The sequence below is a fragment of the Cnephaeus nilssonii genome, assembly GCF_951640355.1.
Source record: "Cnephaeus nilssonii genome assembly, chromosome: 17".
Taxonomy (NCBI): Eukaryota; Metazoa; Chordata; class Mammalia; order Chiroptera; family Vespertilionidae; genus Cnephaeus; species Cnephaeus nilssonii.
Window position 1 is genome coordinate 4,505,149 of NC_137088.1, and position 22,151 is coordinate 4,527,299.

A 22,151-nucleotide genomic window follows, 5' to 3' on the forward strand; every position below is an offset into this window, starting at 1 on the left:
AAACATCTTTATTTTGTTATGTTTCCCAAGTAGATTGACTTTTTTGAAGGGGCAGCTGAAAAAGCTGAATCCAGTCGGGCACTGATTTCAATGGAGTCTGATAGGCAGTCATGGTAGGTCCTAGCCGGTTTTGTTCTGTTTTTATTGCCAGGACGCAGCCCTTCAGGTGCCTCAGTTCACCGTTGAGTAGTCAGCAGGCCTCATTCTATTGGCTTGTTCTGAGCCCCAATTTTTGTCTTCCTTGCGCTGCATGACAACCAACGCTTCTGCTTAGGTGTTTCCTGTTTCTATTTGTTTGCTGGTATTTCTGATTCATACAACTTAGAAACCGGCCAAATTGTGGATGAGCAAACCACTGGGAGCTTGGGCTTCCCCGCCTGTGCTTTTCTTTTCTCCTGAGGGCGGTCCCACATGCTGCCAACACCATGGTTATGCTCACGGTTCCTTCATTCTTTTATTTTTATTGATTATAGAAACACGTTAGCAGCATTTGTGGCTGATCACTGATGTGATGTTGTTGCGATAAAGCTGCTTCAACTGTCGGGAGAGAAGTTTCCCCCTCATTAATGTTTAAGGACAGATTGTGTGTGGGGCTGGGAAAATCTAGGCCACGTATTAGTGGGGGGTTGGGGAACAGCTTGCACAGATAATTGAAGCAGCTAGGGGAGGACATGAGGGTGACGTGGGTCAGAGGCAGAGATTCATGTCTGGAACCTCCCTCAGCCCCGAGGGTGCTGGCTGCAGGTCCTTCGCTCTTCAGGAAGGAAACTGGGGCTGTGGGGGAGGGGGAACAGTTATCCTAAGGATCTTATGAGCCTAAGAATAAAGGCCTAAAGACAGTGTCCTTAAGAATTTCCCAAGGAACTATCCTGGTCCTAATATCTTAGCGTGAAGCCCAATAGGTCAATAAACCCCCACACTTGTTCAGACTTTTCGTGAGATTTTAGCACCCCAACTATTCACATGAGCAAACAACTAAGGTTCACAAAGTATCTTTGTGCCTCCCTTAATAAAAATAGGGATTAAAACAAAACAAAACAAAAAAAAAGAAGAAAGCAGTGTGGGACAACAGAGACTGCAAGAAAAATAAAGTACAAACAAAAAACTATCAGCAATATTTCCTGAGAAAGAAACAGAACAGCAAGAAATTATATAAAGAGAGTGGAAAAATAAGAGAACACTGAAATTTTTTAAAAAGTAGCAAAAGCAAAATTAAATAGAATGTCTGAAAGATACAGTTAAGAAAATCACCCAGAAGGCAGAGCAGGAAGCTATAAAATGTACACAGGAAAGAGAAATACCTCTCTCTCCGTCATCTATCTATAACCTATATTGATGTCTGTACTGTATATGTATCTAAATACATGAAATACAATAAATTACAAACACAGATACATAGCTATGCACAGACAGACAACATAATCTAGAGTGCAATTTAGGAAATCTCACTTTTAAATAGTATATCTCAAACAGAAATGGAGTCAATGATTAAGGTATTCAGGAAGAGAGTCCAGGACCAAGAAAGATGCGACCCCAGGTGACAGAGCACCAAGCAGACTTGCCGCGGGGCCCCTCGGCCTGTCACTGGAGCAGAACAGACTGTGCAGGGGGACCCAGCAATGGTGCACACCATGGGCCAGGAGCCCGGACGGCCCGGCTTCCCAGCTGAGTGACAGCTGCAAACGCCTGAAGACTAATGACCCCAGCCTGGAGTTCTATCTCCACTGAACCAGCCAGCACCGGTAAGCATGGCATACAGACATGTGCTAACTTGAAGACTATCAACAAACGTGCCTCTCTCTCAAATTCTTTCTCAGAAATCCACGGGAAGATGCATTCTACCAAAGGAAGTGTTTACATCAAGAAAGAGAAGCCTGGTGTGCGGGCCACGGGCTCCCCCACCCCAGGAGGGCAGGTTGATATGGAGGGGACAGAGTGAGATCAGTTTGAGGAGAGAGTTCATGTTAAGTCCATAGAAAACTAAGCCAACAAACCAAACAGGAAAATGACTGACTGGGGAAAGCAAACACAGGACATTGGAGCGAAGACTCGGAAATAAACTGCACGGAGAAGGCAAACAGGCAAGCAAATCGGTGGATGGAGACGCAGACTCAGTCCCTCTAGCAAGCGCGCCCCAGAGAGGTCGCTAATCTTTATTTAATATACTTTTCCTCTTTGTACAGATACTCGCATGAGGCCAGGACAGTGGTCGGCAAACTCATTAGTCAACAGAGCCAAATATCAACAGTACAACGATTGAAATTTCTTTTGAGAGCCACATTTTTTAAACTTAAACTTCTTCTAACGCCACTTCTTCAAAATAGACTCGCCCAGACCGTGGTATTTTGTGGAAGAGCCACACTCAAGGGGCCAAAGAGCCGCATGTGGCTCGCGAGCCGCACTTTGCCGACCACGGGGCCAGGATGTGCTGTATCCCTCAGCCACGTGCTAGATTATCTTCTCGGCTTTTCGCAGGTTAGACCCACCTGCAGCACCTGGCGCCCACTCCACCTGGAGGCCAAGTAGAATTCAGTTCAATGACAAGGTCATCATGCTCAGTATTCTCCAGTTTACCCATTCACTCTCCACTGCAGGGTTTCAGTGATTTAGAACACACATTCAAAGACCAAAACCACCCTAGCGGTATGGCTCAGTGGATGGAGTGCCGGTTGGCCTGCAGACTGAAGGGTCCCAGGTTCGATTTCGGTCAGGGGCACATGCCCGGGTTGTGGGGGCTGAGTGGGAGGCAGCCAATCAATGATTCTCTCTCATCGTTGTTTCTATCTATCTCCCTCTTCCTTCCGCTTTGAAATCAATAAATATATATATATTAAAAAAACAAAAACAAAAGACCAAGAACCCCAGAGCAAAAGAAACAAACGAAGAACCTGGCGAGAGAAGGCAATTGTTCAAAAGGCAAGGCATCTGAGTGAGAAAACATGTTTCGGGATCCTGCGAGGGAACATGACACCGTTCCCTGCGCGTCGTCGTGTGACATGTCGACGCAGATCCCCCGTGTTAACCAACGATCAAAACAGGGCCTGGCGTCTGAGGAAGACGGGCCGCGCTGGGGATCTGCTAATGAAGCCGACACGCCAACTCCTCATTTCTAGGCTGTTCACACACAACAGGCGATGACTATTGCGGCATCCGCTTTAGATTTCCGATAAAGAGAACGCGTGCGCTCAGACAGGCTGTCACAACACCTGGGCTGAAGGAGTCTCTGGTTCGGCAGCAGATGGAGTGAGGGAACTCTTTTGTCCCCTGCGCAGGACACAGTAGGCAAAGGACGCTTTCTTCTGAGTTTGCGTGGGGGTGAGGGGAGACAAAATGAGATCATAAAAGCCAGAAGAGGAGACCCCACGTGAGTTTCACTCATGGGATGATTTTTCCCTCCCCCACCCCATTCCTCTTCGGGCCTGAAAGAACCTGCCACCTGCCTCCTGAGTTTTCAGGATCCAGACTGGAAACCAGACTCACGTCTGCGGGTCTTTTCCTAGGAATGACACACATTCCTCCTAAACCACCCCGGAGAATAAAGGGCCACTTTGCCCTGCAGAATCGGAATCTCGCCCGGCCGGCATGGATCAGTGGTTGAGCATCTACCTATGAACCAGGAGGTCACTGGTTTGATTCCCGGTCAGGGCACAGGTCTGGGTTTCGGCTCCCTCCCCAGTGGGAGGTGTGCAGGAGGCAGCTGACCAATGATGTTTCTCTCACCATTAATGATTCTATCCCTCTCTCTGAAATCAATAGAAATATGTATTTTAAAAAATAGAAACAGAATTGCACTAACACAGGAGCCTGAGTGTTTCTCCCAACCCCACCCAGTGCTCTGCAGGGAGGGGTGCAGGCTCCGGAGGGGACTGCGGACAGGGGCACGTGTCCTTCAGACACCTTCACCGCGAGCACTAAATGGGCAGCTGGCTAAATTTTTGTTCTTTTAAATTGTTTATTTTTAAGTTGTTTGTTTTTTTTATTAATCTAAGTATAGTTGGTCTACTTATCTTAAATTGGTTATACCTCACAGGTGTACCTCCCATGATTTGATGTTTTTATGCCTCACAAAGTGGTTGCCCCTAAGTCTAGCAGTCACCCATCTGTTTTTAATAAAACTAGGAAGTGGAGAGCTGGTATTTCATGTCGAGTAGGCACTGCCAGACTGTGTATGAAATCCACGGAGAAACCCCTGAGAGTGGGCTGGGCGGGGAATTGGTGGAGAATTCAGCCTTTTCAGGGCCGATGACTTCAGCGCTGGGAGACTTCTCTGGAAGCTGTCTCCATCCATAACTTGGCGGGTGAATTCTTGTCATTTCCACGAAATTGTCCTTGTGATGGACTCGAAGCCGCTTCTCCTTGGAGCTGGACCTCACACTCCGGCCCTTAAGCCGCACTTGCCACCCACCTTGGAGTTTCTCTCCGTAACGGAGACCCCCGTTAGTGCCAGGCTCATGCTGCCGCCGAGCGTGGACAGCCGGCCTAGCCGGCGTCAGAAGGACTCTAGCACAAAGAATAAACAACTAAACGAACAGCAATAAACTTAATTCGCACATTAGATATGCTTTTCCAAGTTCCGACGTCTCCGTTGAAAATAATGCTGAGGCAATGAGGCCTATAATTGAACATCCCCAACTTCTCCGGTGGGGAAGGAAAATAAATGCTGCCTGCAAACAAGGCCGTTTCACAGCCTGCTGTTCCTCTGCTTTTAATAATTTTCCAAATGCCAGATCGAATAATTCCCCCTCTCATGTGGTCTTCATAGACTGTCAGTGTATGTTGCCCTGTAGTTCCAATCCAAGTTTGCCAGGTCAAGAACACCAAGCTCCCTCTCCTCTGACGCCCTGAGTGTGCCGTGGAAGACGTCCCTGTGTTCCATGTCACTGTGTTCCACGCCCTGCCTTCCACACCTCCCTGTTCCACGCCCCCTGCCTTCCAGGCCCCGGGAAGGCTGGTGCTAACGAAGCTCTAATGTCTGGGTGGAAATGGCCTCCTCCCGTGCATCAGGGAAACAGAAATCTCAGATATGCAGCTCAGACAACTTCCAAACCCTCTAAACACAGATAAGCCTTATCAGCTAAAAACTAAGCTGGAGAGCATCTCCCTCTTGTAACTATTATCTTCTTACAAGCTATCTAACAACAACATGTCTTGCATGACTGAGGCTGATAAAGAAATTCAAAGAGAGATGATTGTTTTGTCAGCTTTGCTAAAATTTCTCATTTGCTCCTTACCACCCTGTAGGTCACTATGTGATGATTTGGGTTTGAGAAACATAATTATAGTTGACTGTGTAATGACAATCAGATGGACATTCTAGATGAGAACACACACACACATATGCACACACACTAAACCATTTTAACAAACAACCAGTTGACTACACTCTTAATAGTCAAGAAAATGGTTGCACCAATGTGTACTATTATAATTCTTTCTCAGATTAAAATTTCACATTTGTAGGTTGTAAAGTAATAATTCTTTGGCAGTGATACCTTCAACATTCTAACATGAAAGGGAATTACAGGTAGGAGTCTCATTAAGAGGATATGACAATAAGAGACTTTTCTTCCTTTTTTTTTTTTTTCTATTCTCATATCCCAAAGATATGTTTACTGATTTGAGAGAGAAAGAAGAAGGGAGAGATGGGGGAGAGAAACATCAATCAGTTGCCTCCTATACACATCCCGACTGGGTGGGGACTGAACCTGCAACCTATGTAGGTGCCCTGACTGGGAATCGAACCCCATGATCTTTTGGATTATGGGATGATACTCCAACCAACTGATTGACTGGCCAGGGCTTGATGCCCTGTATTGCAAAGTATTCTAAGAAGCTTAAACCCTGAAATATTGAAATCTTTCAGATTCCAGAGCAAAGAAATTATGTGAAGGAAGGGGTGGGAAGTGGGACTCTTGCACTCCATCAATCAATATTTATTAGACACATACAGTCCCCAGGACCATCCCTGCCTTCCTCCTGCTTCTCTACTAGAGGAAGGAAAAGAGAGAGGAAAAATCACTGACCTAATAAATAAGAAAACTGTTAGTTTGTTAGAAGAAGAAAATATTTCCAGAAGAAGAAGGAGTGGAGAAGATTAAGGGGACCAGGAATGCCAACTTGGACCATTTGTTTTTGGATCATTTGTTTCCACAGCCCCAGGGAGAAACACCAGAAATAAGCAAAAAATGAGTCAATTGTTTTTCCCCACTGAGCAATCCTGTTTAGCTATTTTCTCACAGAGAAAGAGGAGTCCTTGGGAATTTGGTGTAGTTTGTGGGGCAGTCCCAATGAAGATCACTGTCTCCATCCTAAGAGCTGAGAACCTCCTCGGCAGAAGCCTGGCCACATAGCTCATCTGAAACACCCACTTTCTGCCTCAGAACCAAGCATAGGCCTGCTGCCCCCAAGTTTTTCCATTAGTGAGTGTTCTCCTTTCTCTTCCTCCCGTTAATGACTCCCCGCCAGCATCATGATGCCGAAGGCCCGAGAAACATCTGAGGAAGAGAAACTTCATTGGCTCAGTCTACCCAGGAGCTGTTTTTCTCAATCTCTGGAGTGAACAGATCCCCAGCATTGCATTTTAGCAGCAAAACCATTGGTCCAGCTCCCCCACCTCCACCCCCCCGCCCCCGTATTTCACTGAAACTCAGAGAAATGACATTTCTTTGGCTGCCGTCCCCCATCCTTCATCCTTCCTGTGCGACTCCCCCTGGATTTCTCATCCTGGGAAGGTGAGCTGCAGTGACTTCTTACCCTCCCCAGGTTCAACCTGCTGCTGGAAATGAACCAAGCCCTGAGCTCTTGTAAATTTACATATATATATATATATATATATATATATATATATATATATATACACATACACACACACACACATAGATAGATAGATAGATAGATAGATAGATAGATAGATAGATAGATAGATAGATAGATAGATTTCAGAGAGAAAGGGAGAGGGAGAAACATCAATGATGAGAGAATCATTGATCGGCTGCCTCCTGTACACCCCACACTGGGAATCGAGCCCACAGCCAGAGCATGTGCCGTGACCGGGAATTGAACCCTGACCTCCTGGTTCATAGGTATACACTCAACCACTGAGCCACGCCAGCCGGGTTCCTTCTTATTTTGAATGAGGCAATAAGTCTTGTTTTCCCCTTAATGAACATGTTATTTTTTTCCAACGGAGAGCACTTACACTTCTCAGCCCAGGGACACTACCAGACATTGGCTGCAGAAACCACCTTTTATTAAAGTAGCTAAAGACACTCCTCGAAACACTGTCCACTTCTGTCTTAGAAACCTTAAGACAATACAACATCAATGAAGTGAAGTCCTCAGATCGCGCCCCCTGGTGGACACCAGCAACACTTCCCGAGTGTCTCAGACAAAGGCACAGTGTGTGAGGCAATGTGGGCAGAACCCCTGCCAGTGTTTCTGTAGGCAGCTTAAAGAATAGCTGGAGTGTAGCAGCTAATTCCTTTCTATGGAATACATCTATTCTTAATAAAAATGATGATAAAGCACCAATGGCTGAGTTTAATCATTTGGGCTTAATTAGCTGCTCAAACTGCTTTATCAAGACCGTCATTTTTATCATCCGGGAGGCGGCGGAACCATGACAGCGACATGGCCCCAGTAAACATGCTGGTTTTATGAGCTGAGGCTCAACACAGTGGAATGGCAAAGTCGGGGAGTAGACACTTCTTCCCTAATTGTGTCCCTGGGCGATGAATGGGGTGCATTTGGAGTGACGCCAGGATGGAGGCTGAAGAATGGACTGTGTGAGTGTGTCTGTTTACCGTGATGGGACACAACAGCGACCTGCACCGACACCGATATTTTAATTGTCTCCCCTTTGAAAAACCTGCTCCTTAAGGTGTATGCCAGAGAGCCTGCGTTTCACTAGTTAACTACAGGGGTTAGAGAAATAACTGAACTGGCCATGCACCAAGCAGCCTCACGTGCAGGTAAAACTTTCATACAAAATGTGTTTCTGAAGGACATTTAAAGAGAAATAGTATCCATTGACTTGATCAAAATGTCTCTCCCCCTCCCCCTCTTGCACTGAGGCATCTGGAAATTCCGATATTTAGGTGCAGGATTTAACTCTCATTACCCACTGAGAGCAGTTCCACTGCTAGCAAGCTCCCCTCGGCCATGGCCTGCCACTGGCAGAGAGCACGTTATTAATGAACATGGGACACAACTCAATAAATCGTGAAATCAAACGTCGCCCATACACAATGGGACGTGGGTCTGACACGACCGAGGCCGCGTGTGCGCATGTGTCTCCAGTCTGCCCACACAGCCAGGGACCACGTACCTTTCACCACGAGGCCGCCCGTACTCCTTGCCACCCCGAATGGGTTCGTGGCCACGCAGGTGTAGGGCCCGGCGTCCGACCTACTGGCATTCTGGATCTTCAGGCTGCCGTCCTCCAAGACAAACACTCTGGAGAGAAAAGATGGGGTTGATGGGAGCGGGCTCTCTACAACGGGCGTCCTCACCGCTCACATCCATCCATCCAACACTTTCCTGACCCGCATGGTGCTGGCGGCACTCGCCTCCCGGTACCGCGTCCTGGCTGTAGGCCTGCTGGCCTCCGTGCACCGGAATAAATGCCATTGCTTTTGACCTGACACAGAGGTGATGCTTCTCGTGCCCTAACCTGGGAGGTCGTTGTTGACTTCCAGGCACATAGAAGCATCGGACAGGCTGTGGAACCTCAGAGGGAAGGCGGGGGAGGGTGGGCAGGGGGTGGGGAGAGGTAGAGATCAACCAAAGAACTTGTGTGCATGTATGCATAACCCATGGACACAGACAACAGGGGGTGAAGGCCTGGGCCGGGGGGCGGGGCAGACTGGTAGAGGTCAATGGGGGGAAAAGGGGACATATGTAATACTTTCAACAATAAAGATTTTTAAAAAAGAATCAGAAGAGTGCTTGACGCTGCAGTGCCCATTTGTTTGAAGAATAGCAAAAGCAACTATTCTCTGTGCATTTTGAAAAGGCGACTTTCTGGTGAAAAGTGAACGTGGTGTTAGCGAAACGGAAGCCAGTTCACAGGCTTTGTAAACCTGCTCTAATTCATCACTTCCAGCCACCAGCCACCAGGGTGCTGCACCGCGACACAGTTTGCCAGCGCTCTGCCTTAGGGCCACCCACAGGGTTCTGTGCTGGAAGACCCCCCCCCCCCCTCCACTGGTTATGTGGCCTAGTGGAGTGGAAAGATGAAGGCTTCATAGATCAGACCCAATTAAATGTCCTAAAATGCAGATAATCAGACAGTCACAATGGAAGGGTAGCTGTTTAAGAAGTCCCAATCGTTCATAAAGTGGTTCTTATTATATCTTCGCTGAAACTCAGAAATTCTCAAAAGCAAACATCAGATTGTTGTAATAGGGGAAATTCTGAAATTAGTTTCTTCCTTTCTTCTTCCCTTTCTTTCTTTCTTTTGGTTGATTTTAGAGAGGGGGTCGGGGGGAGAAAGAAACATTAGTTTGTCCCACTTATTTATGCATTCATTGGTTCTTTTTTTTTTTAGTCCTCACCTGAGAATATGCTTTTATTGATTTTAGAGAGAGAGGAAGGGAGAAAAAGAGAGAGAAAAACATGGATCTGTTGCCTCCTGTACACTCCCAGGCCCAGGATCAAACCCGCAACCTTTAGGTGTACAGAATGATGCTCCAACCAACTGCACCACCTGGCCAGGACTATGTAAACAGATTTTAATGCCAATAGTTTTGAAGGCAAGAAAGGTAAGAGGGTTGGTATGCATGTCACATCCATTAACATTAACAAAACAATATTTGTTTCATTGCAAACATATCATTGTTTCTAGTATGTGTATTACATGCAATGTAACTAATACAATTAATGACCCGATTTGAAACACAGCAAATATCAGCCAACTATAACTTTTATAAAACCAGCTGCTGCTATTGGGTTTATTACTAGTGACAGGTTCTGCTTTCTGTCCTCAGGTTAGTGGAAGGGACCACATCTGGGTTTAGGATAGTTCATGGTACATAGTCAGATTGTTCCTAAGTCATTATCTTGGAATACTCCCCAACAGCAGACATTAGATATCTTATTTAATTTCTGAAATGTCTAGTTTCTTGGTCCCAATTTGCATCAACAATTGAGCCCTACAATTATTGACACAGTAACAACGCTGTTATACTATGCAGCACACATCTGGCCAAATACAATTTCTCTGATTTAATTAGAAGACTTCAAAGTGAGAAGCATGTGGGTGCATGATCTACCGCCAAAATTTAGGAATAACTAAGAATGTTGAGCAACATAAAAACATTAAATTTTGGCTAATAAAACATTTTAAATGAATAAAAAATATATCTAAAGGCCATCAGACAAATTTCCCAACTGGTTATGCCAATGTTTATATATCATATAATTTTTTTTCCTTAACTTTCAGAAAGGAACAAGTCATGTTAACAGTAGTTTCATAATCACCCTTTGCAGGCTCCTAGCATTTGTTCACTAATGTTTGTTAAATTGAATTAAAATTGTCATCATTGAAACTGTTTATTTCTTTTGGACTCTTAATCAATCGCTATTTTTCAAGTGCCTAGTGGTGTCTGAAATACTGAGAAGGCAGACTGACAAAACATTTAAAATCCGTCTACGACTAAATAGTGAATGCGTGTTAGAGAAGGGATGGAAGGCCATCTCTGATTATCTCTGGCATGCATGCTCTTTCTAGAATCATCTCACCTTACTCGAAGTAAACTAATTCTGCATGTTAACTATGACCCTCCAGAGTTGCTGCTGAATTACCATTAGATGTTCTAGAGTCTTATGTGTTTGAATCTCAGAATATGAATCAGAATTTGCATTTTATCAAGATAACCAGTGACTGGTATGCACAATAAAATATGAGAAGCAAGGATCAATTCATTATGAATCGAACTTCAGTTTATAAAGATTATCTTTATTTCTAAGTAAGAAGCCATCTTGTTTTCATATGATCAGCATGCAAAAATGTATATAAAAATAAAAAGTTAGATTTAAATCATTTATGAAAGTAACCAAACTGATTTATAATTTACTTAAAAAATAGATGATTAAACAATCAATCTCCCTAGTGACCAAGGATATAGAAGCCAGATATTTACTTCTAAACTAAAATATTTCAATTTATCATTTAATGTTTTTTAATTAATAACAGATTTTAAAATATAGTAAGAAAACTTAATCTGTGACAATATACTAGTAGATAGAATCAAATGACTTAACCATAGCCCTACTTTTAAGCATAATAATTAAACAAAAAATTAAAGAAAAGTGAGAATTTCCAGTTCTGTCACATATCATATCTGGCTTAGCAGAAATGATTTTTAAAAATCCAACTGAGATCAAATTGAACAAAGCAATTGCCATTTTCAGATTAGAAATAATGAATGCATGTGTAAAAATTAAACGTTAAAAAAAACCTGAAACATGTTAATTGATGGTTTTGGTAACTTTCATAGAGAAAAATAAAGACAGGTTTTTCTATTCTTTTTTAGAATATTTAGAAGATATTTTAAATAGTATCTAAGGTTTGAAAAGGACTTATTAATATAATTTATCAAAATATTCTATCTTTATTTTATACAAGCTTCTCTGGCATTTAGAAACAACATGCCACTACAATGACAGATAAGCTTGGTTACCTGAAAAAAAGGGGAAAATATTCTGGTGATAAAACTGGACATTTGTATAATAATTTCGATCTGAAGTGAGTCTCTTATAGGCAATATATATAAGGATCTTGTATTGTTATCCATTCCATTGTCCTGTGTGTTTTGACTAGTGCATTTAACCCATTTGCATTTAAAATAATTGTTGGTAGATATGTATTTATTGCCATTTAACATTTCTTATAATACTGGTTTGGTGGTGATGAACTTAATTTTTTATTGTCTGGGAAGCTATTTATCTGTCCTTTGATTCTAAGTGATAGCTTTGCTGGGTAGAGTAATCTTGGTTGTAGGTCCTTGCTTTTTATCACTTTGAATATTTCATGCCATTCCCCTCTGGCCTGCAAAGTTTCTGTTGAGAAATCAACTGACAGTCTTATGGGGAGTTCCCTTGTAGATAACTAACTGCTTTTCTCTTGTTGCTTTTAAGATTCTCTCTTTATTTTTAACCTCTGCTATTTCATTTCTGATGTGTCTTGCTGTGGGTCTCTTTGGGTTTATCTTGTTGGGGACTCTTTGAACTTCCTGGGCTTTTATGTCCATTTCCTTTGCCAGGTTAGGGAAGTTTTCTTTCATTTTTTTTTTTCACATAGTTTTTCAATTTCTTGCTCTCTGTTCTCCTTCTAGCATCCCCATGATACAAATGTTGGTATGCTCAAAGTTGTCTGAGAGACTCCTTATACTGTCTTCATTTGGGGGGCGGGGGGGATTTTTTTTTCTTTTTACTGTTCTGATTTGGGTGTTTTCTGCTTCCTTATCTTTCAAATCACTGATCCGATCCTCTGATCCTCGCTGTTGAATCCCTATAATGTGTTCTTCATTTCCAACTGGTTCTTTTTTATGTTTTCTACTTCCTTTTTTATGTTTCCTTTCTCGTTGTTGATGTTCTCACGAAGTTCATTTACTCTTCCCCTAAGTTTATTGAGCATTTTTATAACCAGTGTTTTGAACTTTCCATCTGATAGATTGCTTGTCTCCATTTTGTTTAGCCTTTTTTTCTGGAGTTTTGTTCTGTTCTTTCTATAACCTAGAAATGTTCGTATTATCTGTGTCACAGAGTAATGGGGAGTGAATGCTATAAGCTGTTTACATGCCTAGTACTCAGTCTGATTCCTAGTTAGCAGTCCCTCACTCAGTTTTTGATGAACTGGTTTCTGGTCCTGCTAAAGAATCAAAGCACTTTCCCAAGTACATGAACAGAAGCAACAAGGAAAGGAGGGAGTTCTGGGTCACAGTTTAGTTTGAACAGAGGGACCTGAAAGGTATGTTCCAAAGACCAGTTGTTGAATACATGCAACTTTGTCTCTGTGTACTTGGCGTTTAACTTCACCATCCACAGTGCTCTCATTTTTATTTTGGGAATGGTACTAAGGTGGTTATGAGAACTGAATTAATTAGGTGCCAGTGATTAATTTTATTCTTATTCTTTCCTGAAACTAATATTTTGCCTTTGTTTCCTGCATGTCGCAGACTAGAGTTTCTGACTCTGGCCTGGTTCTTACCCATGCCTGGTGTGTTCAAGCCCTGCAATGACTGGACCCTGTAGGACATCTGTGGCTTTAATTCACTCATGCTGATCAGCCCCTGGACTGTCTTAGTTTTGGCCTCTCTGAGCTGATACCTGCCTTACAAGGTATGTGTTTCTTCCACAATTCTTCCTCTATAATCATTCCACAGCCCAATGAGCATACCCTTTCTCTCCGGTCTTTCTTCTCAAATATCCACTTAATTAGCATAGTTCAATTGTTTACACAATGGAATAGAACAAAAATTTCCCCAAATTACCAAAGCTTAGTATTCTATTTAGATGACTAAATCACAAATTAAGGCACTTGCATTTAAAATGTTCCGTAAATATTAGAATTTCAAGACATTTACATATGCAGATGTATTATAACCATTTAACAACAGAAAATTAATAGTGAGTATGGTGAGGGACCACACTATTCCTTTAACTGCATTCTGAGCATAAAAAGATAGAAATTCAGAAATATAAGCTGTGTCTGACAGTCAGGTGACCCTGGGAGATTTCACAGTGGCATTAGAAAGTAGAACATGTGGAAAACGGAGCCACCAACATGCGTACACATGTCAGTGTTAACCAAGGAGTTGAAAGCAGGCTCCATGGCATGACTGAACATACAACCCTGCAATCTCCCCCGGTCGGAAATGTGAGGGACAGACCCCAAGAACAAAATTGTGGCCCTGCCCATTTGCCTGACTTACACTGTTGCCTGCTTGAGGAGCTGTGGGGATGAAGCATCAGGAAGACAGAGGACCTTAAGTGAACTCTCAGGACACTCACCTGGACCAGGTGTCAGATTTGTGTTGTTCTAAGGAACTACCTGAAGACCAATAGGAAATCTTTTCACCCTTGCTTTGCTGGGTTGCATGTGATATCCATTCATTTAAACTTCATAAATATAATAGACACTAGAGGCCCAGTGCATGAAAATTCATGCACTGGAGGGTGGGTTCCTCAGCCAGGACTTCCCCTCTCACAGTCCGGGAACCCTCAGGGGCGGGAGGCGACCCAGTGATCAGGGGAAGGCAATGCCCCCATCACACCTCTGCTGCTGCCACTGCTGGCAGCACAAGCCTTGGCTGGCCCTGGTTACTTGAGCCTCGGACAGCCCTGGGCACTGGGCAGCCGCCATCCGAGGCTTGCCTGTGCCTCAGGCCAGCCCTGGGCGGCTGGGGGTCTGAGGGGACTGGGGGACTCCAGAGGCAGGCATGTGGAGCGGCCAGACCTGCCTAGGGGCGGGCGCGGCCATGCTATGCACCTGCCACCCCTGCGGGGCTGAGGGGACTGGGCACCGCCATCTTGTGGTTGTGGGCACCGCCATCTTGGATGGTGTGACAGTCAATTAGCATATTCCCTCCTTATTGGCTGGGGCGCCACCATCTTTGTGAGGGTATGATGGGAAATTAGCATATTCCCCTTTTATTAGATAGGGTGAGCATTCACATCATCCATTTTATTGCAACAACTAATCATATACCTATCAAGTATGTACTTTGTCTACCTATAGAAAGTAGAGCTATCTATGTAGACTCCACTGTGGAACTAGAAAATGAGAAGGCTCTCATTTTTCATTTGTTTCAACCACAGGCCATCATGAAGTTTGAGAATATGGAAGACTAGCAATAGCTAAATTTCTTAAACTACAAAAAATTAGGACATTGGGCAATTAAAATTTCTTATTCCTGAAACTAGAGCAATAGTGCTATTTTTATAGTTAGATTATTAACTAGAGTATTGCTTCCAGTTTTGTCTAAAGATAATACTCTGGACCATGAAATTTTAATTGACTGTCTAATTTTACTGATTTGTAGAAAATGTAAAATAAATTGAACTAAAATTAGTTAGATAAGAAGTAGAAAAGTGTGTGTGAATTTTAACTCTGCACGACTTAGATTTTAGGTAAAACGTCCCACTGGAATCCATTTTAGATCAAATATTGATATTATATTTTTAATAATTTCAGCACCTGATTATCATAGTTAATGTGAAACATCTACGCAAATATCAGGTTCATTTAATAGGTTATCTTTTAAAAATTCCTTATTTTAACAAGCTACAAGCAATAACAGACATGATCTACAAACAAGTAAATACCAAGCTTGCTCATATAAATAAAATAAAGGTTCTCCTTAATGTCAATGACTTTAAATGGCTCTATTCCCAATTAGACACACAAAATATTGCACACCCCTGGCCAGGGCAAATGTAAAGATGTAATCAATGGCTTAATGAAAACCTACATTGTTATTCCTTAGAAGACCAGAGTAATAAAAGAGAGAGAGAGAGAGAGAGAGAGAGAGAGAGAGAGAGAGAGAGAGATAACCCAGAAAAAGAGACCAAAAAAGGAAGAAAGAGATAGAGAGAGAGAGTAAAAAGGACCTGCTATCTCAAGGGAGATGATTGAATGGGTCCCAGAAGATAAATTCTACAATCCACAGTACCCCCGCTCCCAACATAAAGATCAGTTGTTTTTCCACATCAATAGAACATATTCTGGGGGTTTAATACTAAGGTAACGACAGCTGGGATTCAGTCTTCGAATCCTGAGTCTGTGCTCTTTCTACCGAATCATTATGCTGCCTTGTATTTTGAATTTGATTTTTGAGAGTTCAAAGAAGCACCACAATGTTAGGTTCTCAGAAAAGTTGAGAGAAAGATGCAGAGATTCCAATATCCTCCAAAAGAAACATCCTCCCATTATCAATATTCCCCACCAGGTGGTCATAGGTCACAACTGATGAACCTACATTGATGCATTCTGGTCAACCAAATACCACAATTCATCTTAGGGTTCACCCTTGATGGTGTACATTCTAAGAGTTTGGAAAAATGTATAATGACTTGTATCCACCATTATAGCATCATGCAGTATTTTCACTGCCCTAAAAATTGTTTGTGCTCCACCTCTTCACCTTCCCTCCCTCATTCCTTGGCAACCACTGGTCTGTTTACTGTCTTCACAGTTTTGCCTTTTCCAGGAAGTCATAGAGTTGCAGTCCCTAGTTTGTAACCTTCCATATCGGCTTCTTTTGCTTAGTAATTTACATTTAAGGTTCTTTTAGGTCTTTCATGGCTTGGTAGCTCATTTCTTTTTCATGCTGAATAATATTCCAGTGTCTGGATGGACCACAGTTTATTCATTCACCTACTGAAGGACATCTTGGTTGCTTCTGAATTTTGGGCAATTATGAACAAAGCTGTTATAAACATTCATGTGTGAGTTTTTTGTGTGGACATGTGTTTGGGTAAATACCCAGGAGTATGCTTGGTGGGTTGTATAGTGAAATTATATTTAGTTCTGTAAGAAACCGTCAAACCATCTTCCAGAGATTCTGCACCATCTGCATCACCACCAGCAACGAGAGATTCCTGCTGCCCTCCCCCCACCCTCTCCTCCCAGCACTGGGTGTTGCCAGTGCCTGGGTTTGGGCCATTCTCACAGGTGTGCGCGCTGTCTCCTTGTTTTACTTTGTGTTTCCCTGACACCATATGTTGTGGAGCATCTTTTCGTGTGCTTATTTGCCGTCTGAGTATATTTTTTGGTGATGTTTCTGCTAAGGTCTTTGGCTCATTATTCAATGGAGTTGTTTGTTTTCTTACCATTGAGCTTTAAGATTTGTTTATATATTTTAGGTTATTGTCCTTTGCAACTATTTTCTCCCAAACTTTGGCTTTCCTGTTCATTCCGTTGGCATCATCTCTCACAGGACACACGATTTTAATTGGAATGAAGTCTAGCTTATCATGCCTTTCTTTCCTGGATCTGCCCTCCGAGTGGTATCTAAAAGGTCATCACCACACCCAACGTTGTCTCAGTTTCCTCCTATTATCTTCCTGGACTTTATAGTTTTCTGTTTCACTTTTAGGTCTGTAATTCAGTTTTGAGTTATTTTGGGGGAAGGGTGCAAGGTCTGTGTTTAGATCCTTTTATTTATTTACTAGAGGCCCGATGCACGAAATTTGTGCAAGGAGCTCGGCCCTCACAGCCTCGACTTCATCTGGAAGGTCATCCGGATGGTCGTTCTACTGTTTGGTCTAATTAGCATATTAGCTCTTTATTATATAGGATTTATTTGGCATATGGTTGTCTAGGTGACCCAGCCCTATTTCTTGAAAAGATGACCTTTGCTCCATTTCACACTCTTACTCCTTTGTCATAATTTCCTGTTCAGACAAGTCTTCACTCCCTCAGTAGACTGCAAGTTCTTGAGGGGAGTGATGGGTTCTGAGACTCTGGACTCTCTTTGACTCTCTGGCTCCCCCTGTTGGCTGTGTCGCTTGGGATTGCTTGCTTGATTTCTATGTAAATTTTACATGCAAAATATGGATCACAGTAGCAATAACAACATATGTTTGTTTTTAAAATTAAGAAGGATGTTAAAATGCTGAGCATAAGTCTAGAGCATAAAAGGGGTGGGGAACCTTTTATCTGCCAAGGGCCATTTGGATACTTACAACGTCATTCTCAGGCCATACAAAATTATCAACATAAAAATCAAGTTGCTATATTTGGTCAAACATTTCATTAACTCACCCCTGATGCCTTGGCAGGGCCAGACCAAATGATTTCTTGGGCCTTATAGGACCTGAGGGCCAGACGTTCCCCACCCCTGGTCTAGAGGATAGGGTATCCCCAATATGGCAGCTCTCATTCTTTATCTCCTTGTATCCTCCAAGAATACGGACAGCTATAGGTAGTTAATTAATATGTGTTTTCTGTTTATATCTACTCCGAAATCTTTGGCTTTTTCTTTCTAGGCCTGGATGTATGTTTATAAACATTATCAGCGAATTCTGTGAACTAACTGGAGGCCACTTAGACAAATAACCACTTTGTTTAAAAATGAGAGCTCGCTCTAGGTATGAACATGGTGGTGATTGGACTGAATGGCTGTTAGGTCTGCGCCGTGGGACGCAGGGTACGCATCCAGGTGGAAAAACTCATTCGGATCTGGCTGATCAGGAATAAGACATGAGGGTATTCTTTTGTAAACCCTCACTCATAAGCTGAAGGTCCAGGGAAGGCTGTCATGCATTGCTGATTATGTGAACGTGAGCCCTGTTGGCAGGCTCCTAGTTATTCAGCTGGTTCACAGAAAACACGCAGTGCCGTCTGTGGCGTGTCCTGAGCCTCTGTCCCAGGCCCCCACTGGTCACAGTGCTCCGCGGCCCCTCCCATGGAGTCGCACCAGGCCAGGGTACGACTGTGCCTGCGTGGAGGGGGTGAGCAGACGGAAAAATTAAACCAAAATGGAAACCTACCCATGGCCTCCCAAACGGGTAAGCACATCAATTGAATTTTGCTACGTCTCCTCAGAAAGTGCGTGTTTCTCAGGTGTCTGGGGAAACCCGGGCAGCGTGGAGCTCTGATTTGTCCTTTTTATAAAACATTCTCAACGCGCTGGAGGAATATATGTTCTAACCAGACTCAATAGCTAACGCTATGCTTCCCAGAAACCCCGCAATCGAAGAAGATCCAGGCCATTATACAGCTAATGGGGTTAACCAGCCCAGGGCTGTGCAGAGGTGTTCCACGTGGGGAGTAGAAATGGACTCACACGATTTACATGAAATAAGAACATGACTGCCGCAGTGTCTGATGTTTTTAATCCCCAGTATCTGCAGTTGTATTTTCTGTCTAAGGCGTAATTGCTGGTATAAACAGCCACGCATCTCAAAGTCAAGTTTCTCATTCTACTGCCCTAAACTTCCAAGCCACCACCAGGCACCAAACACTCGGAGCTCCTAATTCTTCAGACTGTGTGTGACTCCGCGTTTAACACACGCAGATCATTTAGTGCCAGCTTTGTGGTGGCTGACACACCACACCAACACAGGCTCGACCTGGGGTGACTGAGTTATGACAGATTCGGAGGTGGCAGGTGAGGGCAGTGCTCAATGACGTGGTTATGGGGTCGCGATGTGTCTGTGCCAGTGGCCCACCAGGGTGTGTGGGCTGATTACTAGCCCCCGTGAGGAAATCTGCTTGGACACAAACAGCAGCATCAGACGTGAGGTTGAGCTCCATGAACCCGGGGCCCGGGGGGGCGGGGGACGGGGGACGGGCAAGAGGAGCCCTGAGCTTGTGGGGAGACAAAGGGAAAGGGAAAGAAAAGCATCCTGTTTGCTGCATATTCTTGGGTGCCCGAGACAACACAAGAGAGAATTAATGCAGATGCGTATGCTAACACACCTTGCAGCTCAAGCAATCAAAAGATAGGAAATTAAGAAGTTGCCCAAGGACAAAAAAGTTGTGAACACAGAACTTAAAAGAAAAAACTCGGGGAGAACCCACTGGAAAGACAGTGGGAGGGCCTGGCTGGTGTAAGTCAGTGGTTAAGCATTGACCTATGAACCAGGAGGTCACGTTTCCATTCCTGGTCAAGGGCACATGCCCAGGTTTCAGGCTCCATTCCCAGGATGGGGCATGCAGAAGGCAGTGGGTCAGTGATTCTCATCATTGATGTTTGTTTCTGTCTCTCTCCCTCTCCCTTCATCTCTGAAATCAATAAAAATATCTTTTTAAAAATATGAATAAATGATACTCCCTTCATTACTAACTTGTGAAAACTAAAACCAATGATGTATCTAACATCTTAACACACTATCCATGACAGGGACTGCACAGATGGATGTTACTGTTATCATTGTTATTACATGACTAGAGGCCCGATGCACAAAATTCGTGCAAGGGGCTCTGCCCTCGCAGCCCCTCACAGCCTTGGCCAGCCCTCTCAGCTCTGGCTTCGTCCAGAAGGTCGTCCAGCCAGTCGTTCTGCTGTTCGGTCTAATTAGCATATTAGCTTTTTATTATATAGGATTATATAGGATGAGACCCAGGGTCGAGTCTGGATTGGTCAACTTAATCTGAGGTAGAATGAAAATGTATGAGCTAAGGATATGTGCGCATCCCTCATGTAGTCAGAGTCACTTGTGGGCTGACTCACAAAATGAGTTCGTTTTTGGGGGGATCATGGGGAAATGTGTCCCTTACAGACAGGAAGGCGGCATGAACCTTGACCTGGCCGCATTCAGGAACCTGACCCTGCAGCCGAGTAAGGAACCTGACCCCACACCCTCCTGTCCTGGAAGAGTCCTCGGTGCCAGCTGGGTGGCCTCCCCCCTCCGGCGGCCTCTCTGGACCTGCAGCCGAGGGAGGGACTGTGTCCCCGTCTCTGTCCTTGTTGACGGTGACGTGTGTCTCTCTGCACAGGCGGTGCCTACCTCCCTGCCTCTCCCCGGAGACTGAGCGCATTCACATTTATAAACCCGGAACATTCCGCAGGCCTGTCAGCTGGGTTTGCAACTGTGCTTATAAATAAATGAGCAGTTTGACAAGTCACACTTGAGAATCTGTGAATTGTCACTCAAAGCAGTAATCCTCACACTGTGCTCTCAGGAGATCTGGGGTTCTTGGAGGCGGGAGGAGAGGCAGTGGGGCCTCCGGGACATTAGTTGATTACTTCAATTTTTAATATTTTCTGAAATGGGTGCTTGCATAAATTTCACCGGGAAAAGAAGCAAGTTCTACCATGGAAAAAAGCAAAATAATAATAATAATAATAATTTTTTAAAAATCCAGAAATAGGAAAATAATAGCCAGTGAGTTAGGAAATGCCCAGACTTGCTCTTCGTTAAAAAGATGTTGAAAGACTGGCTTCCACACAAAGGGTCTGCATTTTACTTATTTAAAAAATATATTTTTATTGCTTTCAAAGAGGAAAGGAGGGGGAGAGATAGAAACATCAATGATGAGAGAGAATCCTTGATTGGCTGCCTCCTGCCTGGGGAACGAGCCTGTGACCTGGGCCTGTGCCCTGACCGGGAATCGAACCGTGACCTCTGTCATAGGTCCACATAACCACTGAGCAACATTGGCCGGGGTACTTTTCCAGCTGGATCATAATCTGTCCAGACAGCAATCCTATTTCTATCTGGTTGCTTCTGTCATTTATGTTCTGCATGCCCGCCGCGTCTGTCCGCAGGTGTGGGTGTAACCGTACACCTGTCCTGAGTAAGGCTCATTTTCCTGTGAGCACACCAAGTAATCACTTCTTTAACCCAAATCAAACCAGGAACAAAAGGTTATTTGTCTAAACTGCAATAATAACTGACCTTTTGTGCCTATGAAATCATTGCTATTGAATATTTATGTAAACTTTGGAAGATATAAATGTCACTCGGAAATTACCAAAGAGCAGGAAAGTGACTGGACACCGTGGCAAAGTGAATTGTATTCACATTTTGAAAAGGTATTGGCTGCAGGCTCCTCCCCAGCCCTGGTTGGGGCCTGTGCGGGAGGCAACCAATCGATGTTTCTCTCGGTCTCTCCCCCTCCCTTCTGCTCTCTCTAAAAATCAACGGGAAAATATCCTCAGGTGAGGATTAACCAAAAATAAAATAAATAAATAACAATGTAAGTGGGCCGAGCAGTTGCGTCTCCTCGGCCGTGAGCGGAGGAAGAGCTGGGTGTTTCAGTGCAGGGAGCCGAGCTCTGGAAGAAAAAGTGACTCGCCCAGGTTTGTAGCTTTTAAGTAATAGTTTGCGCCAAACCGGTGTTTTCTCTTATCTCTGGAGCTTCTATTGGGAGCAGGGAGGGAGAGTTTATAAAATGCGATTCCCCGCCCTGCTCCCTCCAAGGGCCTCAGCCGTGGGCATGGCTCTGGGAGCTGCGTGCCCACCTGCTGCCTCCTGGGATCGCAGGTGAAACCCAGGGACGTCTCCCACCTCCCAGCCACTCCCCAGGAGCTCACACCTTTCCGTGGGATGCGGTGCAGGGACTGATGGGAGGAGCTGTGTGCTGGTGGAATTCTACTTTGTCCTCTCTGTCCTGGGTTGAAGCCAGGGGATGCCATCTCCCATCACTAAGGATTGTAAAGGGGGGACATCCAGGGTGGTCTAACCCAGGGCAGCGGGGG

General features: G+C 44.1%; 1 protein-coding gene across 1 annotated transcript in view; it reads right to left on the reverse strand.

The window, feature by feature from the left end:
* Positions 1 to 22,151, reverse strand: part of CNTN6 (contactin 6) — a gene marked incomplete at both ends in the record, with an annotated part of 128,519 nt that overhangs the window by 20,767 nt on the left and 85,601 nt on the right. Inside the window, one exon of the mRNA XM_079795482.1 lies at positions 8,327 to 8,454. Within this exon, the coding sequence (XP_079651608.1) occupies positions 8,327 to 8,454 (128 nt within the window). The remainder of the gene's footprint in view (positions 1 to 8,326; positions 8,455 to 22,151) is intronic.